Source organism: Chiroxiphia lanceolata, chromosome 14, assembly GCF_009829145.1.
Source record: "Chiroxiphia lanceolata isolate bChiLan1 chromosome 14, bChiLan1.pri, whole genome shotgun sequence".
NCBI lineage: Eukaryota > Metazoa > Chordata > Aves > Passeriformes > Pipridae > Chiroxiphia > Chiroxiphia lanceolata.
Genome location: NC_045650.1, coordinates 240803 through 264533, shown reverse-complemented (window position 1 = coordinate 264533; position 23731 = coordinate 240803). Strand labels below are relative to the sequence as shown.

Here is a 23731-nt window from a genome sequence, read left to right as displayed (position 1 = left end):
CAGATAAGACTGATCTCTCAAGGATTTTGGACAACAGGATAAGGTATTTCCTTAGATACTAGAGACTGAAAGAGATTTACTAGGGGAATTTTTCTCTATATTCTGTGCAGTCCATTAAGAGATGAAGTTTTCCCTGATTCACGAGGAGCTCATTGCAGGCCATGTGACTGCACTAATATAATACCCAAGTTCCCTTTGCAGCCTCTTATCCTCTTAATTCTATACTCCTCATTCTCCAAGTACAAGCACAGTGATGGGTCAACATCCCAAGTTTAATACAGGTATGAAAACCTCCGTAATTCTGCAGGACAAAAACAGGGACAAAATTAGACCCTTTATTCCTCCCTGTGGTACAAGAGGCAGCTTGTTACCAAATCCTACTTTGGCTTCTTCATTTCAAAGCACAGAGCAAAACCCAGCCAAAGCAGCTGCACCTTCCCTGCAAGCCCCATAATTTCACTTGGCAGCATCACAGCAGTGGGGCCAAGTTTTTATGAACCTGTATCTGGGGTTTATGAACTTATCCCATCTCCACATTGCACCAGGTTCATCAGATTAGACCAGGCTGGGGAGAGCAGCACAGGGGATGGTCCTGGAGGTTCCTTCCAGGTTGTCAATGGAAACAAATCAAGTGCTTTGCACACATGGGATCACACACAGCTCCAACACCACAGGAGCAGGACAGTCCTCCTACCTCTCCCCCACAGGATCCCAAGGGGACTTGCCCTTGGCCATGTCAGGCTGACAGTGCAGTGAAGCACTCGGAGGACAGGGAGCCACACACACGGCAAACACTTCCCCTTCATCCCTCGATGCATTTCTGGATACATCCACCTACCCAGTGACCAGTGGCTTCAGCAACACTTTTGTGATGTATCTCAAACCTGATGCATCCCAGAACCACATCTCAGCAGAAGAGACTCTGAAGCCATGACCTGTGCTTTTGCCTTTCCCTCCCAAGTTTAGCTCCTTTTCAGCTAAATACTGGTGACACTGCAGTGGCCTTGAATCACAAACGCAGCCAGAGCTTAGGAAGCACCACAAAAGCATTTGTTCCAATATTTACTCAGAGATTTTTCATGCTACACCTACCACGAACTTTAGTTTATTGAGAACATAGTGCACTGGGGAAGGGCAAACCAGAGAGTATATACTGCTGCCAAGCAAAATGTCATTAAGGTTTTAGCAATGCAACACAAATTAACTTTACATTAAAGCTTCTTTTGTATAAACCATATCCCAGAGTGAAACACAGTGACAGAGCTGAGTAATGAGTTGAAGCAGAGCAACCAAGGTGGAACTACTGAGCAATAGGAAAAAGGAGCCATTCCAAACTGCTATTTAAAGTTAGGTTGAGAGCTTCATTTGAACTACAGAAGAGGTGATTATGTACAGTCACCATCACACACATTTAATACCATGTAGGATGCAGTACCTACCACCTGCAGTTGCACAGAAGACACCCCAAGGTTCAATTGCACTATAAAACCCATCATGATCTGGAAGCTGAAATTCTTCTTGATACAGAATTAGACATAACTGCTGAAGAGCTGAAAACCTCTTCTAAGTCTGTAACTTCAAATCTCTGCCTTGTGCTACCCAGCACATAAACCCACAATTAAAGTTCACCATTTTGTCATTTCCAACCTCTCCTTCCTGTCAGGATCCACACTCCCTGTCTGGCCCCAGGAGTGCTGGAAAACACCTGTGTTATGGTACTGCTGGAGCAACTCCAAAGTAATCAAGGCTTCTGTGCCCCCAGCCCTGCCCTGCACAAAACCACAGCACTTTTAAACGCTATTTCTAAATAAGCAGAGCATGGTAGGTTTGGAAGCACCACTCAGTTCTGGTTCTAGGCATCCTTGCTTGGCATTAACAGCCATCCCAGCCCCTGGGGAGCAGGTTCAAGGCATGGCCTGTTCATGCGAAATGGATGCAAATGGGTTGAGGGCTGACCTGGAGTTCACACCCTCATTCACAGTGTTCTTCATGCTCTGACCAGCTCATAAATCAAATCAGATCAGACACACCACAGCTCAGGTGCTCGAAAGGCTGCAGTGCTGCAAACCCCCCCCCCCCCCCGGTTCGGGGACCCTTGCTGGGCTCTCCTCATGCAGACAGATGGGGCTGGATCACTGCGCTGGAGAGCTCTGAGGCTTTGAGACAGAGCCGCCAGGACCTGTCAGCCTGCACTGAATCCCTGCCTCCTCCTCAAGTGAGCAAGCCAATTTTTATTTATTTTAACAACTGTGAACAAAAGACAGTTTTTCAGAACTTGCTAAAAACATTTATAAATGCCCAAGAGTGGCTTCAAGAAGGAAAAAAACTATATAAAGATTTCAGAGCACTGCTAAGTAGACTAACGTAATAACTTTATCAAGATATAAAACAACTCTCCCCAAAATACACAGCTCAGACATACCCTGCTAGCAGAAGCACTCAGTGTTTAAGATGAGGGAAGAGAGATTCAAAGAGGATGTGTTTTCCTGGCAGCCCTCCATACGTGCATATAAACCTCTCGTAGCAGCACACTGATATTTAAACTAATTAGCACCAGGAAAGCCATGGGACTGTGCTTTTCTCTCAGCCTATTCACAGGGACAGGAGGACTCCAAAATGAATGTGATTACATCCCACTCACGTACCAGGATGCTGCAGTCCATGAGCCCCAGCACATCCCCTTCCTCCCCAAGTACAAGGCAAGAGAAACACGATGCAGGACACATTGCAAAGAGGAAAAAAAAATCGCCCCACTACCCAAAATGCCCACTCAGCATTATGTGAGAGGACAAAAATAGCAAGCAGCAGAACTGGCCCTGAATATCAAGCAGCATCCCCTGTTCATTGCAGCACAACGTGAGCAAGAGAGAACCCAAATCAACTTCCCCTTCACTCTGTTCTCCTGGAGGCTGCACGTTGTCTGAATTTCCTATTCCTCATAAACACGCTGGTGGGGAATTAGCTCAGGAGAGCTGCAGACTCATACATCCACCATCACTGCAATGGCAACCCCCCACCAGCCTCTGGAAACAGTTCCTGACTTCCAGAGGAGAAAGGACAGGCTGGGGGGTGGGTTTAGTGAATATTCAACACCTCTGCACAGCAGGCCTGCCTATTATTAGTATAGAGGATGTCAAAGAAGCTTGCTCTCATGCAAAGTTTCCATTCTAGCTAGTTAACAGTGGCTTCCTCCAGCATATAAATTTGGGCTTTAGTCCCTTGTACAAGAGCATGCAGGGCAGGAAGGGAGGAAAGGAGCAGAGAACAGGAATGGCTGCAGTCATCTTTGGGAACTTAAAGGCTGAAAATTAAATCTCTCATCACAGAGCGAGAACCAATACATACCTCCACACATTGAGAGGATGGTTCCCATTTTAGGAAGGGCTGAGTCTCCTGGAGTACCATCCCCACCTGGAGTAGTGTCTGCCTATGGAGAGAGCTGAGACACCTTCGACTGGGAGCCACAAGTCCCTTCTTGACAGGAAGCAGCAGAGGCCAGTGATTTGGGTCAGTATGAAGCCAGTCCAGGATGGGACTGTCATCCTCTGCTTCTGCCACCCAGACCATAAAACATCTCCCAGCACTGCTCTGGGGCTGAAGAAGGTAACTCACTGCTGCCCTTGTCCATGGTCCCCAGGGATCAGCCATGTCCCAGCTGGCAGGACCTGCCTGAGGGTAAATCAGAGGCATGATCAATGCTGAGGGCCCTGTCAGAGCCAGGGCTGCCTTCCAGTTTCCTCTGGGACCTCGGCAAAGTCTGCAGTTTGGGGTACCTTGAGGTCTCGTGCAAGATGGTTTTGATTGCGCCAAACTGCTCCCATAAAAGCAAAGGCTCTGAGTGACCTAAGTGCTAAACCAAAATGCTCTGCACATAAACCATTTCAACGCAGAGTTTTCTCCAGGCTGAAAAGTGTACTCTGGAAAGAAAATAAAATACTGAAAGCTTTCAGAAGTCATGTCAGTTTGACCCTCTTTACTTTTTACCTGCTTTTTTAAATCAGGAGAGTAATAAAAAAATAATTGTATGGCTTTACATGTACCACCCTCTAGTGTTTCAGTTTTCTTATTCCTCCTACGAAGTGGGAACAATAAACCACACCTACTCCACAGAAAACTTCTCCAGCTTGTGCCCAGACTTGCAGACTCTTTGGTTAAGAGAACAGAGCCACAAGCAGCAAGAAAAAACACAGGTTTGTGCATGCACACATGCGCTCCCAGGATAAAAATCAGATGGAGACATTTGCCCTTCTCTCCTCTCCTGTAACTGCATTTTGCCATCCCTGCTCTCTTTTAATACACAGTCAGCTGTGAAATGATGAACACTGATAACAGATGTGACAAACAATAAACAGTGGTCTTGACAAGGGGATTCCTCCTTGGGCTTAGGATCAGCCCCTCAGCCCAGACTTCTGGGTTAGCAGGTAGTTAAGAGATGCAATTTCTAACTCACATATACAACTCCACAATTAAAAAAAAAAAAAAAAAGAAATAAAAAAGAAAGAAGAGGGGTACGTTCTTGCCAAAATCTGCACATTGTGCAGAGCAAAGAACAAGCAGCCTCTGAGGGTTCACAAAGCAGCTGCTCATCAACAGCTTTGGAGTTTTGAAGGCCATGCAGTGATACCAATGTACCACTGCTCTTCTTGCACAACCACCCTCACCCCTCCAAGGGCCAGGATGGCCCTGGTGCCCCTAAGACAAGTCTGATGCTTTGCCAGTCTCCTCTTGCTCTCTCCCCAGCTCACACACTCCCATCCAAGAAGGAAATCAGGCACAGTTTCTGCAGAAGCCTGGCTTCTGCTTTGGAAGTATAAATCACCCCTTTCTGCACTAGCTCTGTCACCTGACCGGTGTCAGCTGTCAGTGAAGGCACCTGACAAGCAACACAGCCAAGCCCACAAGTCTTACCTCAAATTTATAAATCTTGCCAGAGTACAAATTTCTTTCTGGCAAAGAGATGATTTACAGACCTGCAGATCTTCATTGAGCTTGGGGTAGAGGCAAGAGATGAGTTTTCCAGCACTGCTGTTTTGAGCCACATTTAGAGATCCTGCTCTTGCAGCACTGGCACAGTACCCCTGATTTATAAACCCCAGCAGAGGTTTCACACCTGCCTGTTTGCCATAATTCAGGCTGAGCAACAAGCTGTCTAATGGTAGCTCTGAACAAGCCTCCCCAAGCCCAGTTCTCTGCCCCAGTGGTGCACAAACCTTTGGCATGGCCATGTCTGAGCCAAACACCACCCACAGATCTCTGTGCTCGTGAGAAGCTCATGTCCCCTTCCAGCTCCACATCTTCCCTAGATACCACCACTGGAGAAGCAGAGTTTCTCAGCTAACCCTTCCCAAACTTCAGCAGGGCTTTTGGTTTGCAGAGGTTTCAGTTTTCCACTGGCTCTCTAAGGGTCTCTCATATCAGGCTCTGTATGCAACCAGAAACAGCTCAGGATGCGGACCATTCAGGAGCAATTCTGTGTCAAAACAGAACAGCACCTTGGCTTCCAGGAGGGCCTCAAGGACAGCTATGAAAGCTGCAAAGGTTCCTCTTCAGAGATTAATAAAGTGATCAAAGTAGACCAAATATATCCATGCACTGTTCAGTACCAGATTCTGAACATGGAAACATAATGAATAGCAGATCTGATGACATTCCAAGGTCAGATCTGCACACTGTACAACAGGATACTTCACTGCTGTACTGCTCTGCAGTCACCTGCCTCTGTCGTGGCCCCAAGGACAAACAGCTTTATTGGATCTGAATCTATCTTCCAGGAACTAAGATGATCCAAGTTTTGGATGTTCAGCTTGTCTAAAACCAAAACAGCCTTCCTGAGCTGAAAGAAGCAGTTCATGTCTGGGAAGCAAGGTAAGACCCAAAGGGAAGGGAGAGAAAAAGGAATGGCTGAACTCCCTGTCTTATCTATCCCTCTGGCTTTTATCTCAGTCCACAAAAAAATCAGGAAAGAAAACAGCAGTGATGCAAGATGGCATCCCAGAAAGGCACAAGCGACCAAAAAACCAGCAGTCCATCCCTGCATGTGTTCCCTGGAATCCAACACCCAACCCAAGGATGGAGGAGTCAGTCTCATTTACTGCCAACTTACTGCTTGTATGCTGGAAAAACAGGCACAGAGGCCAGGTCCTCCCTGGAAATCACACTTCAGAAAGGCAGTTCATCAGATATTAAAGGGAAAACTAATACAATAAAGGTCTGGTAGGGAAGGACAGTAGTGGGGCGGGAAAGAGCCACAGACACAACCACTGGTCAGTCCCCCCCTCTCGATTCCAGCAGGGAAATTCCTGGCTCCCAGATCATCCTGTGTTTGTCTGTCCTAGAGGAACAACAAAGGCCAAAATTCTTCTGCCATACTCACTAGAAAACTCTCCTTGCACCACATTGCAAGCTAGAAAATCTGTTGGGTTTTGGACAACCCAGAGTGCAATATGTTGGGTACCAGTGAAACCAGACTCACAAATACTACAAATCCCAAACAAGACCATGGAATAGCCAAGGTCTCCAGACCTCAAATTCATGGCACAGCAAAAAAAAACCAAGCCCCACCCAAGCAAGGAAACATATCAGACAAATTATACAATTGTTGCCATATTTTCTGAATTTTTCCCAGAGAAAGACGTGAACATCCCCAGGCCCACGACAGCTTTTACTTCCCCTGCTAGAAGCATCATTCACAGAAAAAGAACAAGGTGGATTGTGCCTCTATTTGCAAAACACTTTGGGAAAGAATCAGTGACATGAATTTATCGCTGAGATGGTGCTGGGGGCAGTACCAAACTCAAAGGACACATGACTAAAAAAGGAAGGGCAAAAATAAATCCATCAAAACCATGGAAAAGACCTAAAGGTGATGTGGAACATCACCTGCAAGGGACATTCAGCCACAGGAAATGGAGGCTCAGTGCCTCCATCAGACCAGAAAGCTTCCAATACACATTGAAGGAAAGCTAATTCAGGGGAAAGCACCTGTTCTTTTATTGCCACCAAATGACTCTAATAACAAAAAAATCCCCGTGTATGGCTGGAGGAACCACGGCTTGAGGGAGCTGTTAGCAAAGCAGATTGTTAGTTTGCCAGGCTGAACACATAGCAGGTAAATCCCACCCCTGAGACAGGCAGAGGCATGTTCCACACTGCACCTTACCCTACTGATCTGCAGCTTCTCAGCTCCAGGCTTGAAGAGGTTCCACCGACGGCCACCGTTCCTGCAGTTCCCGCGCACCTTGAGAGTCTTTGAAGCCTGTTCGTTCTCAGCTGCCAGGAGAAAATCCACAGGAAGGGGAAAAAAAAAGGGAATGACAAAAGATAAACGCTGTGCTTTAGCTCAGGCTGGGGGCGGAGGCTGTTCTTTTAAATGAAAGAAACAAAATTGTTTGCAAGAGACTCATTCAACCTCTTCTTTAGAAAAAGAGAGCAGAGGGTATATTTAGGTGCTTTATTTAGTGCTCTTGGGATACAAGAGAAATAGTGCAGCTTGGATACTACAAAGCAGAGGCACAAGAGAGCAGAGCCTGGAGCCACATCCAGAGGTGGGGTCAGACAAGCTGGGTGTGGAGCCAGGATGCTCCCCCAGGAGCTCCAGGAAGCAGGAGACCCCCATCTGCACACACAGGGCAACAGCTCCCTGGCCATCACTGACACCAGCACCACTGTAGCAGGACCTGCAGAATTCCCAGCTGGACAGTCACTGTGGGCTGTATGATGCCAGGCCTTGGAGAAGAAACAGCTCCTTGAATTTAAAGAAAACAGAAATGGAAAAGGCCAAAAAAACTTGGTTTTTTTAAGGAAACTGGGCTAGTTCTCACCCCAAGAGTTTCAGGCCAGCCCCTCACAGATGCAGTTCTGCTCTAGCTTTAAGCAAGTAATACCATTTACACCAAACCTCAGCCTGGCCCTGCAGATGGCACGTACCCCAGGCACAAAGCAGCTTGCAAAGGAGAGGCAAATGAGCTCTACTTTCCCAATCAACCCAAATTTTCATCTCCCCATCCTATCCCACTCTCTTTTTGAGGTGAGGCTGCCATTCTGTGTGAGACTAGAGTCTTTCCCTCCCACAATTAGCAAGCGATTTTAATCCCTTTTTCCATCAGGGTTCCATCTGGCCTGGAGGCACAGGCATTAGGAGGAAGAAAACAGAGCTGGGCACCGCACCTGTCCGCCAGCAGCTGCCAGCACAGGTACGTGTGGGCCAGGCAGGGCACATGGATGTGTAACCACACCCCCATGGCTGTTCCCAACCCCTGCAGCCTTGTCATCCCTTTCATGGAGAAAGGCGTCTACAGAAAACAGCCACATTCTGGAATTCTTCCCTAAAAGATGCACGGTGCTGAATTTCTATTTCCCCATGTGCCTCTAACCCAGGCAGAGCTTTCAGACTGTCAGTCATGAGAGGTTTGAAATCAGCACAAATGGTCCCAAGCTTTGGGAGAGTGGAGACCCCCAAACCAAACAGGTTGGGGCCCTGCTTTGCCCAGGACTGAGAGCAGCGGAGCAGGGGCCCTGCTGCAGGCTAGGTGGGCAGCAATCCTGATTTTCTTCCAGCGTTGCTGGGAGAGAGATTGCACTGAGACCTATTTCCTGAACGCTGATGCAGGCAGCCTGCTGCTATTTTTAGCAATACACACTTCACTTTGGAGGCTCAGGGAGAGCCAGGCTGCAGCACGATGCCAATTATAGCAGGAGGCTGCTCCCGGCTCCAGCGCCCACGGGCCATGGAGTAGCACCCGGGAGCAGCAGCAAACCTGGGAATGCTCCCGCTGAGACGTGGGGGACTCCCCATGTGCCAGCAACGTGTGCACCCCGAAAGCAGAGCCAGCAGTTCACAGAAGAGGCAGTCAATTTGCCTTGTCCTTCCTAGTTGTTCTCAACCCTGATGTGCTGCCACCATTCATCAACTGCTCAGATCCCCAGCGTGCTCCTGAGTGATGCCAGCACAGTCTGGCAGCACTCCCGTGCTTGCCCATTGCTAAATCACAGGATTCTTCATGCCAGCAGTATCCCTTCAGGAAATCATCTCCTTACTCTAATTATCAATCTTTCTAATTAGGAGGTTCAAAAATGATGTCATCTATTCAACCATCAGCCAATTTACCTGCCAACACAAGACCCTGCCAGCAAATACATTCCGTGGTGCTCTCTCCAGCATCGTGAGCAGGACAAATGCAGGACAGGTCACCCCAGTCTTTGGCTCATGAGATTCCCTTCTTGATGAAGAAAAGTACCCAAGCACAAGAGGAAAAACAACTCCTCACTTCTTCTTGTCTTTCCAAACAAACACGAGACTTGAGTTGTGATCTTAGCATCCATCACCACTCACCACCTCCAAACGATGAGTACTCACGATAGAGGATTCTAAGAGGACAGAGAAAACTACCAAATGTAAACTCACACAGAAGCTGCTGAACATCTCTTACACCTTATGTGCCTACCTGTTCATCTTCTCATAACCAAATTACAGGGACTGTGTTCAGACACATTAAAGAGAGAAAGCAGCCTTATTTCCTAAACACACTATACACAAAAAGACCTTATTAGCCAACAAGTAACTCCTCAGCATGGGGCTATCGGAGCTCCCTCTCCTGGTGCCAGGGGTATAACGAGCCACATTCCTCACTTGTGCACCCATCCCACCCTTGGCTGGCTCTGCAGGAGGGGTGGTACCAAGACAGCCGGGGAAGGAAGATGCAGAGCTACTCACCACGCCGCCGCAGCAGGTGCTGCATGCGCCCGCCCAGCTGGTCCAGCCCCTGTGGGGTGCTCTGCGACAGCGGCTCTGAGCGGCACCTCTCCACCAGGACCTTGAAGGGTGGCACTTGTGGGGACGGCTGAGGAGGATGGGACAGTGGCTGCCAAGAGAAGGGTCAGAGAAGAATTTTACCAGTGAGTCAAACTTCAGGCAAAGCAATCACAGAACATATAACAATAACAGAATTTCCAGGACAGAGCACACCTTGGACTGCCCGCTGCAATCTGCCCCCGCTGCATGTCTGACTGCGAGATCGAGACCTGCTGGCTCTGCTGCTGGAGCCTCCAGTGCCTCCATTGCAGGGGGCTCATCCCTGGAACACAGCAGTATTTGAGTCCAACAACTCCCAGTGGCATTGAGCAACCAAGGCACTTCTGGGAGTAACGCTGATGGAGATATCTGCTTCCAGCACAGCATTTAGGCTACTCTCACGTTCCCAGCTACCAGCAGCAGCACACGCAGGAGGGAATTAGCTGGTGCTGAGGACACAGGACTAGCTAAAACATCTGGGGTTGGCTTCACAATGTGCAACAAGGGCTGGTTGATTGCTAAGGGACAGCAAACAGCAGTCAAGGACTGGTTGGCAGGACGGGGCCTCACCCACCAGCCCCATCAGAGCAAAGGACTAGGCCAGGCCTAGAGATGGTGGCCAGGGTCAGCCAGACTTCAGATCATCAGGCAGGTCCCAGGTAAAGCTGGTGAGTCACTTATAGGTCAGGGGCAAGCCCATGAGGGGAATCTCTGCAGGTTCCTCTGACCATCCATTACAGGGGCCATCAACAACACACCTCTAACACCATTTTCTCTCTAACGTTTGTAGCAGCCACCACAGCAATTGGTTTTGTCCTTTTTTTCAGTTATTACAGTGTGCCTTATCTCCAGGGAGAACACATCTTACAGCCCTTGCCACGTTTCAGATGGTCAAAAGCAAGGATGGGGCAAACCACAGCACTTATAAGAAAACTGAGACCTCCTTCTCTGAAAACACCCAGGTACATTTTTAGCAAAACTAGACCATTTTTCCTAAAAGATTCACAGAGGAAAGCAGGAATTATCACAGCAGTTTCTCTGGAGCTGACTAATGACATCAGCTAACAAGACATGTTACTGGTCTATCAAATATTACTTGGATGAATAAAATAGTTCCAGTTGATGGAAGCACCCATATAGCAGTCAAATACCCCAGTTACACCTTAACAGTTGGTAACCCAAAGAATTAGCATATAGAGCTAAGTGGAGAAAAATGTTGGAGGTTTCCTCACTCCAACTTTTATTTTTCTATTCCAGGAGGAAAAGTTCCTGAAAAAGACAACTGTGCTGTGACATTTTGCAGAATGGAATGTCCTTTGTAAAAACATCACAATTCAAACTCCTATTTTTCATTTTATTCTCTATGACATGTGACACCGTGGAAGTCTTGTGTATAATCTTAAGAGTCAAGAAATCAGAAGAAAAATCATTTGACAAAGGTCAGGAGAAGCAGACAGGAGGTGCTTCCTTCTGGGGGCTTCTGCCCCCAATCAGAGATACATCTGTCACACTTCCAGGGCCCTGCTAATAGCTGGGTGCCTGGGATGGTTTGGAGGATCTGTCGAAGGACTCCAGAAGCCCGTTTTCACTGATGGGCTCTTATTTTCATTTAAAGCAGACAGGTTGTAATTACCCCAAAGGCACAGTGGGAAGCTGTGGATGAATTAAGGCTCCATCTCCCATTGCCTGCTCCCAGCACTGTATCCAGTGATCCAGGACACTCCTCTGGGCTGAGTAACAGCTGGGAGGAGGTAAAAGCCAAAGAAAACCTTCCATCCAGGGAAGTTTTGCACACACAGCCCCTTTAGCACACAGACCCCGAGGTTCCCATTCCTATCACTACTCTGATGGCACCACAGAGGTGGCCAGTTGTAACTTTTGAGCCTGGGAATGAGACACAACAAGTAAAACGTGGAAATCTCAATTATCCATGTGTTCTATGGCTGGTTATATATACATGCAAAGCCTATCAGCTTTGCACACTCAACCTGCCTTTCCCTGACAATGCTAAAAATATGTTTCCCAAAAAAACCTCTACCCCACTATAGATAGCACTAAATATAGGCTTTAATTCAAGATTTTCCTAGCACCTCATGGTTATTACGAATACAAAAATCTGAACAGCTTAAAGATAGGCTTTAGAGATTTTGTCTTCTCTAAAAATAAGATGATTGTCAGACATAACCATATTAAAAGCCATAAATACCCCGAATCTTCATTCTGCAAGTAAATTGCACCTTGCTGCACACAGGAATACAGCGCTCTTTTGGCAACAGCAGGATTTGGAAAGTAAAGCGCTGTTTCTTAATTTGGAAGGACTATAAAGTCTTTTGTAAGCGGCAGACTGAGGAACTGAATAACCAGGAGATGAAGAGAGCTCTGAAAACCAACTCTCTGAGACACCATTTCCTGGTCAGTGCCATTCAAGAGTGGGAGGGAAGGAATAAATTGACTCAGCAATCCCATCTCTGCAGCTGCTCCCAACATGTTCTGCAGCAGAGAGACAATAAAACAATCTCAAGCTAAAGGTCACTATGAACTTGCTGGGCATCACCTGCAATTTCTCATCAAACACAGAAAAAAAAGTTGTTGTATCTTCCTCTCATGAAAAGACACTTGCAGCTGCACTAAAGCAAAACCCCAAACCTGTGGGAGGATCTGAGATATGCCCCAGCTATCAGACAGCAGATCTGCAAACCTATCCTCTGGCATGTGCACACTCAGGCAAATCAGTAATCCTGTGCTTCCAGTCGGACCCACCACACAGGGAGAGGCTCCCATTTTCCCACACAAAGCACACAATGCAGGAACCATCAAACCTATTAATGCCCTGAAAGCACCAACCCTGCCCCAGCCCTCTGGGCCACTCAGAGCACCATCACACTCCACAGCAGGGAGCACTGGGACAGGTTGGCTCCTGAGAGGCAAAAACTCAACAGCTGCTCAAGAGAAGCATCTGCCGTGATGCTGAGGAGTGAGTTTGATCACACTGCCCCTTACAGAGCCCTGAAACCAAACTGTCTGGAAAACCTGGGCATCCCACTGGCCTGGCACCTCATCCCATGGTTCACACACTGCCTGCCCAGGTTGGCAAGCCTGTAGAAATGTCATTGTCACACTTCTGGCAATCCTAATTCCCCCAGAGAACGGCCCCACAAACACAACTGGTGTCTGTGCGCAGCCACAACAGCCAGAAGCAAGCGGCAGGCTGCAAACTTTCTGGAGATAAAATCCAAAATCCTATGGAAAAAGGGAAGGTCTGCTATTCCATAAAAATCACCTCCTATTTCACGAATAAGCCAGCAGAGGGCACAGAAAGACTGCGGTGAAACCCCTCTGCTCTGTCACTGCGAGGATGACACGAGCCGGAAAGATCCACGGGGCTCAGTCCCAGTGGGTGGCCCTGGGATGAGCAGGGACGATCTCTCTGCCAGCAATAAATCTAAAAGTTGTTTCTGGGACCTAAAAACTCTAAACTGATACCTAAAATATGATCTCAGATGCATATTCTTGCAACCTTTCCTCATGTCATTCCAAAGGAGGTTTGTGGGCAAACCTTGTCCAAGGACACAACATGTAGTTTGAAGCCCTGATGTGAAGCTGGAACTGCAAACTAATCTACGTCGTATCAAAGCTTCCTTACACCTCAATGGCATCTCAAGCTACTGCAAGTGGTCAAAGACAATTCATGGGGCTATGCCTGACTCCCTGCAGCAGCGGTCTTCCTACTGGGATGCTTTAGAGGCAGGATGAGGATAATTCCCTTCAGTAGAGGCATGGAAAATGGAAATTTCTAGAGTTTGCAACTGTCCAAAACTTAGTAAAGCCTCCATCTCATCTTTTACTGCACTTCTCATCTCTCTCAAAACAAGGAAGGCACCTTCATTCCAGAGATGCAGCAGTGTGAATGAGTAATTCATTTCCCATTAGAATCTATTTGACCTTTATTGTTCTTCCAATTCTTCAAAACATTTTATCTCCACTGTTTCACAAGTTTCCAGAGCACAGGAGAACTTGGGATGGTGTCTGAAAGCAACTGTCAGGGGGACAGTTTAAGAAGTAAGTGGGTTCTACCTTTCTACAGCTGCTCTTATTAAATGCTGTTGCAATGCTATTTCCTTTACAGCACTAAGATCAAATCCTGTTGAGCTGCTACTTGCCCATAAAATCGGTCAGCTCCTGCCCAAAGACATTACAATTTTAAAAGGCAAGGCCAGGAAAGCAAGAAACAGGAGCATTAATTGCAGGAGAGTACAGCTAAACAGATTTACTTACTGCCAGAACCAACCTGCATGTCCCCCAAATGCCACTCCAGCATCCCTGGTACTACACCAGCCTCAGCCTCTCACTCCAAATCCTCATGGATTTGGGCATGAGCCTCAGTGGGAACCAGTACTTTCGTGCTTTCTGTGGGACAATGTGGAAGTTGTTTGGAAAATACTTTCTTCCCTACACTGCTCAAAAACTGTAAAACTGCTGGGGAACTTGCCTACAGCAGCTGGCCAAGCCAAGCCAAGCCACCCTGGCCTGGCAGCATCTTCTCCCTGCTTGAGGTTGAGCATTTCCCTTGAAATACAAAGCCTTCAGTTAATCACAGCAGCCTGGAGGTGGCAGGGCCAACAACTGTCCTGGGGAACAGGTGCCAGCAAAGAGCTGAATTTAGCCCTAAAACAATAAGAGGCTGGAGTTCGCTGCCACTGTCATGCTCAGGCTGAAGTTCCTCCTCTTCCATATTTATTTTTGGTCAAACATTTCCGAGTGCCGCTCCCTGATGAGAGATCCCTGGGGGATATCAGGTCAGTTGTTACTGGAGCTGCTGGAGGACTCTCCAGGTCTGTTCCCATCCCAGAGCATCCTTCCATTAGCCTCACTTTGACTGCTACAGGTTTGCTGCTGCTGACAATCCATTTTCAAATCTGCAGGGCAAGTCTCTGGGATGCAAGAGGTGTTTACAACCCAGGAGGGGGGCTCTCTGCTCTCCCTCCCACCCTACAGCTGCTCCTGCCCAGGGAGGAAGCGGCGGCAGCCTGGAGGTCCCACTACTACCGCCACACTCGACGGGAACACGGGAGAGGTTTCCTGCCCAGTTATCTCAAGCACCATATTTAAGCTTCTTGGTAATGTTTGCAACCTGCAGCAGCTGAGCTGAGACTTACAGTATCTCCTGTTCACACAGCTAAGCTGGGATTCTGCCCCTGGGATGACACATGCAGCCACTGCCCTCAGCCAGTGGAGATGTGGCTGCCCTGGGAAAAGGGGGACACTGTTCTCCTCTGCTCCACTCAATCCTTTTGTGCCTCTCTTATCTTGCCTAGTCCCCATGAAGGGATATCAAACCACAACCCTCTCAAGCTCCTCCTAAAAACATCTCTTCCGGAGACCACAAGAAGTGAGCAACCACTACTCACCTCACCTCTGGAGTGCCTGGAATGGACGGTGAGCTGTCTATAATTTGTTGTATTACACAAAACGGAGCAGAAAAACAAATCCAGGAATAACTAACAATGCTCCTGCCCATTTTAGCTGGGAGTCAGAACTTCAGATTGTTTTTTTCCCCCGTCATTTCTAATCTGCTGCCAATTTCAAACACTTCCCCTCTTGGCTCAGAAGCTTCAGTGACCCCTTTTCCAACAGGGAACAGTGTCATCACCTCTGGAATATCTCTGGTCTCTCCAAGCCTGAAAGGAAAGGAGGAAGTTTCTTCACAAAATTGACCCTATTTCCCTACCTTGCACCTTAAAAAAAAAGTCATAATTGCAGCCTCATCTCATCAGCAGGCAACCAGCTGAGCTGATCATATTGGGTCCTGCCATGTTTTTCCACAATTCCACAAGTGGCACAGAGTGACAGAGACTGGCACAGCTGATAGGACTGTCACTGCTCACACTTTCTGTGCAGGTGATAAAGCGATGGGATGAGAGTTATGGGATAGCCTGTCAGCTTCAGGAGGCCTTTTCTCATGCCATACATCTCCCTCCCTTATCCACGGGACTTCTGAGGTTTCCTAGCATTAAGCTGGACAAGACAGGTTTGTAATATCCGGAACCTACTGCACAATACAATGTCCACTTAAATGTTTTGACAATTGTAAGGGCTTTGAAAGACTTGCTTGTACCAAACAGGAATGTCCTGCCCTGATTAGAGCCACCACCACTGCCCACCTCTCATTCAGGGCTGGGTATTTAAAATCCCAAAAGGAAACATCATTTTGTGTACAGATAGATGCAGGGAAGTGCTGACCAGACCCCTCTTGGCATAGAGTCACATTAAGAAGGTATTTTGCTTATATTACGTACCCAGATCCTAAGCAAGGCATTCCACTACAGGCTCAGCACAAACTACTGATGCCACACAACTTCTGACATGTTTGGAGCAGGGACAAAGCTCAGTAGATCTGCCAGAGCAACGACTCAGTGAGCTCTTCAAGACGCCTTTTTATTTTTCTGTTCTTGCACTCCATGCCAGGACTCTGACAGCTATTCTGGACGCTGTGTTGTGACCATCATCATTCAGTAAAAATCAAAACCTACCATCTCTACTGTCATTTTAGGTAAGAGAACAGAGGCCATAGTGCAATTGCTGAATGCTGTTTGTCCACAGCACACTTCAAAACTCTCCATTTGCCAAAACTACTCTTCTCAGGAGCTTCTACTTCAAATGCACTAAATGTAAAGAGGAAAAAAATTAAAGGTAGTGCCTACAACCAGCTTCTGCTCCACCCTCTTCTAGAGGCACTGATACACACAAATGGTCAAAGGGCTGCAGGAGAAGCAGCTCTGGAGGTTTAACCAAGAGCTCAGGGATATGCCAGGTAACTCAGACTGATATGGTGTCTACTGCCACCATTCACAGAACGATCTACTGAACTGAAAAGTCCAATGAGGATGTATAAAAATGCTTTCACATACAAACCAGCTTCCTAGGATGTACAACAGTGGGGTCTCATTGCAGATATTATAGTAAAAGTTACATTACTCAAAGTTACTCCTACCTTTCCATTTTTGAGCCGCCCGGAGGAGACAATCCTGGAGACGCGCACTTGGAAAGGCTGGCACTCTGAGCTGCAGTTAAACTCTTCCACTCCTTCTGTGATCTCCACAGAGTTCTGTTCTACAAATGAAGTGATCCCCTGCTTCTTAAAGCAGCCATCAGTCTGCTCCAAAACCTGCCTTTTCACTGTTGAACACTTCAAGAAAGTCACTACAGAGAAGTCAACGTCAGCAACTGCAGAACAGCCCAGGTCTGCAGCATCCAGGATATTCACAGGAAGATCTTGAGAAGGTGGCAGGTCCCTGCCCATGACCTGACTCTTCTCCAGAGCACTGACAGTATCTTCAATCTCCTCAGTTGCGGTTGTCTCTGGAAGGTGGATTGAAGTCTCAGTCACTACAGAGAAGTCACCATTGGCAGCTGGAGAACAGCCCAAGTCCACAGTATCCAGCTTATTCACAGGAAGATCTTGAGAAGGTGGCACATCCCTGCCCACAGCCTGTGCCTTCTCTGGAGTACTGCCTGAGTCCTGAATCCCCAGCTCACCTCCAGACAAGTCTTGCAAAGGCAGCTCAGGATTTCTCAAGTCCTGAATATCCAGTTCTGCCTTTGAAAGCTCCTGAGCCACTGCTGGAGACGGATCCATGTCTTTAGCAACCACTGGAGCACAAGACACGTCCTCAGTATCAAGTTTAGTCGGCAATGCCAGTGGAAGGTGGATCTGAGCCTCAGTTTCTGCAGGAAAGTCACCACTGGCAGCTGGAGAATGGCCCAGGTCCACAGCATCCAGACTATTCATAGGAAGATCATGAGAAGGTGGCAGGTCCCTGCCCATGACCTGTGTCTTTTCTGAAGTACTGCCCAAGTTCTGAATCATGTCAGTCAGAGTCGTCTGGGGAAGTTCAATCAGATCCTCAGACGGGTCTTTGCTATTTAGCTCAGTGAAAGAACCATCTGCAAGCTCTGGCAGGTGGGAGATGGACGGTTCTGGCCCAAAAGGAAAAAGTGATGTTCCATTAACCCTGTCATTCCCGCTGCCCAGGGCAGAGGAACCAACCTCTTTGGACCCTTCTGTGGTTCTGCAATGCTGCATGGGCTCCTTCCCCACCAAACTCTCAAAGCTCAGGTTCTCCCACGTGCCTGAATCTGGGGACTGCAGACACGCTCCCACCGTGCAGAAGGCCTTTGCGCTCTCGTTCTCAATAACCAAGCCCTCTCTGTGGGAGGCAACATCCTGCCCCCAGCCTCGGAAACTCCGCTGAGGCCTCTTCTCATCGAGGGAAAACGCCTTTGAGGAGCCTCGCAGCCTCCGAGCTGCCTCAGCCACGCTCGTCAGGAACCTCACAACCCCCCCAAAGTGAGGGGCCTTGGCAGCACCGTTGGATTTTTTCCGCTGTCTGGGATTCTCCTCACATCTCGTATCAAAGTCAAAATAAGAAGAGGAATGATCAGTTGTATTTTCTAAGTTCTGGAAATTGGTTTCAGCCCTTTGATCTGGAAGCTTTGAATTATCTTTGCTAGTTAATGAAATTCCTTTCAGATAGCTCCAGACATCAGAGCTCCTTCCTCTCCGGCTCTCCTGTGGGAGCACAGCACACCTCTTTTGATTGTCCCCTTCTGCAACTGCAGGACTCTTAAGGTTTTCAAAATTCAAAGACTCACTCTTTCTGGCTGGTATTCTGTGGCAGTTACCATCATTATCCTCACTGTGTAATCTGACACTAATATCCCTGAGACATTTACTTTCAGTGGCATCAAGTTCAGGAATGCTGATGTTCAGCTCTATGTCTTCAAAAGAGGAATCGAAATCCTCAATGTACCCCGCGTACGAATGGCGGGAGGGCCTCCGACTGTCCCCCAGCTTCTTCACCCTGTAGATAGCTCTCTGCCCACTGGCAGGAGGCTCCTCCTCAGGGTCACACGCCATCTGCACTCTGGATGCTCTCAAATCCACATTCTTGGGTGTCCTGGAGGATCTTCCCTTTTTCGACGACCGTACCCTCTCCATGAAGGATGGCTTTTTCAATTCCGAGACCTCAGAGGTAACTCCCAGCAGGATCATGGACTGAGGTCTGTCTTTACTCGTGGAGAGTCCTTTCCTTCGTCTGACAAAATTCCAGATTCGGTTGCCCTTGGTTGTCTTCTTATACCTGGGTACTTCCTCCCGCTCACTTGGAATTGCGTCGCTGGAGGTGCAGTGCTCAGCACCGCAAGCCTCCAGCGCATCAGTGCTCCCTTCCTCCATGTTCGCTTGGAAAATCCTGTTTGCATATCCATTGGGAACTGTCGCGAGAGGAGTATGCTCTACAACTTCCATCGCCCTGACTCGCAAACTGGGATTGGGGTCACGGATGCATCGTCTTCAGATTGTTTTCTTCACAAGACTGAGGGGAAAAAAGAATAAAGGAACGGAATTAGGAGCAGAAAGCTTTTTTAGGAGGCACATTTGTTAAAGCATCGCAAGTCAAATCTCATACCAGTGGCCACAGTGGTTTTGCCATTGATTCCAGGAAGGCTGAAATTTTGCTCCCAAACCACGATTAAATCTGATTTAAATGACTGAAGGTTTAGTAACCACAAATAAACTTCCTGCATTAATAAAGTTACCACAAAGTATGTGCAGAATACCATGAATCACATCTTCGTTTTGCAAGTCTCTGGGACTCCAAATACATCAGAGTACATGGTGGAGAGGGAAAGAGGAAATTCCAGTGAAGTGTCCCTGCACATGTCACTGTCATCTTCACCAGCCCCATCTGCCAGGAACTGGCAACGCACTCCCAGTGAGTTCAGTCTCTTCAGGGAAGCATTCAAAGTCACGACAAGCCTTTTCCTGGAAGCAATGCAATTCTGAAATACTACAACATCAGAAACCTCATGGAATATCCAAGCCAGATTTTTCCTACTTTAGTGATGGCACCAGCACAGGAATCCCTTGCTGGAACTGGACCACTGAATGAAAGCTGCTTGGCCACCACTCAACACTGCACAAAACACATGCGATCCCCTCCAGAGAGCTCCAGTGAACAGGATTAAAAATACAGATACCCCACATAGAACAGCAATGGAAACCACTCCAAACCCTCTGTGGGAAAACATCTGAACTCCCACTCTTACAGATCCTAAAGCTTCCCTTCCCCTGAAATACCTCTGCCCTGTCTCACTGCTACAACTTCCCAGGTCCTGAGTCTGGTCCTGGATTTGCTGTCTACCTTTGCAACATGCCAGGCACTAATTGGGATTAAATCCTCTCAATTCCCAACCTTTCTCTCAGGAGAAAGAAGGAAGCAAAAGCAGCAACAATAAGGGGTACAGCCCCAGAGACTCAGGTTTGACAATGGAAAACCTCTTTTCCAGTGAGCAGAGGGAGAGCAACACCCACACCAGCACTGTTCACGGTTCCCATATCTATAAAAAAAAAAATTAAAGTTACTATATCTGTTTAACACAAAGGTTATTAATGCAGCCCTGGACACCTCTTGGCCAAGGAAAGGCTCTCCCTTGCACTCAGTCAAATGTAGTTGCTTCTACCTTGCCACCACATCTGTCTTACACCCACAGATGGCAGAGACACCACAGAACCAGAGCACAGCCAAGGGAGGTCAGAAACCTTAAGAGAAACAACTTCTATCCCAGTTTTTTATGAACAACAGTCATCTGGCTTTCCACGAGCCACACCACAGGGGTTGTGCCAAGCATTTCTGGCACCAATAGTACTTAGGGTAGCAGAAATGAATGTTTGCTGCTGTGGTGGGCTGACCATGGCCAGCTGCCAGATGTCCACTCACTGTGCTGTCTCTCCCCTTCCCCACACAGGACAGGGGGGAAATAAGATGAAAAAGCTGCTGGGCTGATATAAAAATATGGTGCTCCCTTACCAATCACTGTCAGAGGCAAGCAGACTGTGACTTGGAGAAAACTGGTTTGATTTATTACCAGTTACAATTGATTTGGATAATGAGAAACAAAGACAAAACTAACACAACCCCTTACTCTCACACACCCCTTTTTTTCCAGGGTTCAACTTCCCACCTTCACTCCTGATGGACCTACCTCCCCCTCCAGGGGTGCAGGGGGATCGGGAATTGGGAGAGAGACAGTCAGGGCATAACAGGTGTTCTCTCTCCTCCTCCTGCGGAGCCTCCACAGGCCACAGTTCCTGCCAGGAGAACCTGTTCCTGTGGGACCTCCGCAGGCCACAGTTCCTGCCAGGAGAACCTGTTCCTGTGGGACCTCCGCAGGCCACAGTTCCTGTCAAGAGAACCTGCTCCTCTGGGACCTCCGCAGGCCACAGTTCCTGTCAGGAGAACCTGCTCCTGTGGGACCTCTGCAGGCCACAGTTCCTGTCAGGAGAACCTGCTCCTCTGGGACCTCCGCAGGCCACAGTTCCTGTCAGGAGAACCTGCTCCTGTGGGACCTCTGCAGGCCACAGTTCCTGTCAGGAGAACCTGCTCCTCTGGGACCTCCGCAGGCCACAGTTCCTGTCAGGAGAACCTGCTCCTGTGGGACCTCTGCAGGCCACAGTTCCTGTCAGGAGAACCTGCTCCTCTGGGACCTCCGCAGGCCACAGTTCCTGTCAGGAGAACCTGCTCCTGTGGGACCTCCGCAGGCCACAGTTCCTGTCAGGAGAACCTGCTCCTGTGGGACCTCCACAGGCCACAGTTCCTGTCAGGAGAACCTGCTCCTGTGGGACCTCCGCAGGCCACAGTTCCTGTCAGGAGAACCTGCTCCTGTGGGACCTCCGCAGGCCACAGTTCCTGTCAGGAGAACCTGCTCCTGTGGGACCTCCGCAGGCCACAGTTCCTGTCAGGAGAACCTGCTCCTGTGGGACCTCCGCAGGCCACAGTTCCTGTCAGGAGAACCTGCTCCTGTGGGACCTCCGCAGGCCACAGTTCCTGTCAGGAGAACTTGCTTCTGTGGGACCTCCACAGGCTGCAATTCCTGACAGGAATCACCTCCACAGGTCACGATTCCTGTCAGGAGAATCTGCTCCTGTGTGGGGCCTCCACAGACTGTGATTCCTGTCAAGAATATGGTCCTGTTCCTTGATTGGGTCTCTACAAGCCACAATTCCTGTCAGGAGAACGTGCTTCAGTGTGGAGACTCCACAGGCCCCATTCCCATCAGGAGAACCTGCTCCTGTAGGGCCTCCACAGGTCCCGTTCCTGTCAGGGATCATCTCCCAGCTCCAGCACCTCCTCCCTGTCATCTTCACTGACCCAGGCACTCACAGTGCTGTTCCTCACCTTTTTTTTATCCCCTCCTCACTCCTTTTGGCCATTTCTGCCCCTTATTAAATATGTTTCAGAGAGGTCCTGCCAGCGCTGCTGCCGGCTCTACCACAGGATGTGGCGGGGCCACTGTGGGAATAGTTGGGCCAAATACACCCCAAAATCGTATATCCCAAACGGACACTGCCAAATACACCTCAAAATCGTATATCCCAAACGGACACTGCCAAATACACCCCAAAATCGTATATCCTAAATGTACACTGCCATATACACCCCAAAATTATATATCCTAAATGTACACTGCCATATACACCCCATAGTTACACAGCCTAAATGTACACTGCAAATATACTCCACAGTTACACATCCTAAACATACACTGCCAAAAACACCCCAAGGTAACACATCCTAAATGTACACTGCTACAAACACCCTACAATTACACAGCCTACATGTACACTGCCAAATACACCCCATAGTTACACAGCCTCACTGGATACAGCCAAATACATCCCTACAGTTACACAGCCTCACTGGATACCACCAAATACACCCCCAGTTACATAGCCCCACCGAACACAGTGCTGACCCTCCACACATGTTGCCTCGCTCTGCTTTAGTCATCTATTTATTCAGCCTCTTGTACTCGCCACCACGGACATTTTAAGAGAGAACCTCCTTCCCCAAGCAGTTTTGGGGCCTCAGCACCACCTGTCACCATTTAAACCCTAGGGCACAAATTCACCCAGGAGCTGTGTTGTCCTGGGTCCCTGCAGAGACCACAGAAGCTTTTGTTCCCAAAAAAACAAAGGTTTAGCAGGACAGTTTCTCCATCTGATACTTGAGGAGGAGACCAGTTCCTCATTCCTCAGGCTGTCGCTCTGGGATGCGAGTTATTCCCAGACATCCCTGCTGCAACTTAAAGACTAACATATTGGAATGGGTTGGAAGGAGTGAAAAAAAACAAAAAGAGGGTTTGAGTCGTTTCAAGTCATGCAGGCAACTGGCAGCAAAAGACAGAAATCACAAATGGTCCCTTTTTTTTGTTTGTTTTCTCTTTTCAGTTTTATGTTTTATTGTTTTGGGTTGGGTGGATCCTGCCTGAGGAAAGATTCAAAGGGAAGAGGCTTGTCTGTGAAGTCTTTGGAGGGATGTTAGCATGGAGAAGACAGGCTGTTTCTTATGTGTCAAGTAAAGAGATCCCACAACAAGGGACAGATCCTGCACAGCTCTCCCCAGAGAAGCAACAAAACCCAGAACAGGATGCAAAAGTGGCTTTAAAATTAATTATTTTTTTTTTTAAACAGCTTTAAGCCAGATGTAAATTAAAGCCATCACCACTAAGCCAGACCTGAGTGCTCTACGCAGAAAGGAGACCCATTCTGTGACCAGTGGTCAGTGGCTCCTCTCCACTTTCCCCTTCACCACAGCCTACCCTAAGCCTCTCCTCATCTTTGAAACCATCACCAAGACTTTGACAGAGATCTCCCTGAAGGATGAGTGGGATAGGAGGACATAAAATGGTGTTCAAAATCCCTTTTGGTCAGCTGATAGCAAATACTGAGGTGAGGGAAGCACCTAATCGGTGTGTAATTCCCAGCAATCACAGGACTGCACACACTGAGATCACAGGCTAACCTTGGTAGGAGCCACAGGTTCATTAGCACTCACTGTTCCAGCACTGTCCCTGAACCAGCTCCAGCCCAAGGACTGGCAC

At 48.2% G+C, this 23731-nt stretch overlaps 1 protein-coding gene across 1 annotated transcript in view; it reads right to left on the bottom strand.

Annotated features, from left to right (window-relative positions):
• Positions 1-23731, bottom strand: part of ARHGEF9 (Cdc42 guanine nucleotide exchange factor 9) — a 207029-nt gene that overhangs the window by 164355 nt on the left and 18943 nt on the right. The window contains 3 exon segments of the mRNA XM_032701633.1: positions 7160-7269; positions 9713-9860; positions 16782-19164. Of these exon segments, the coding sequence (XP_032557524.1) occupies positions 7160-7269; positions 9713-9860; positions 16782-19097 (2574 nt within the window). The 5' untranslated portion in view covers positions 19098-19164.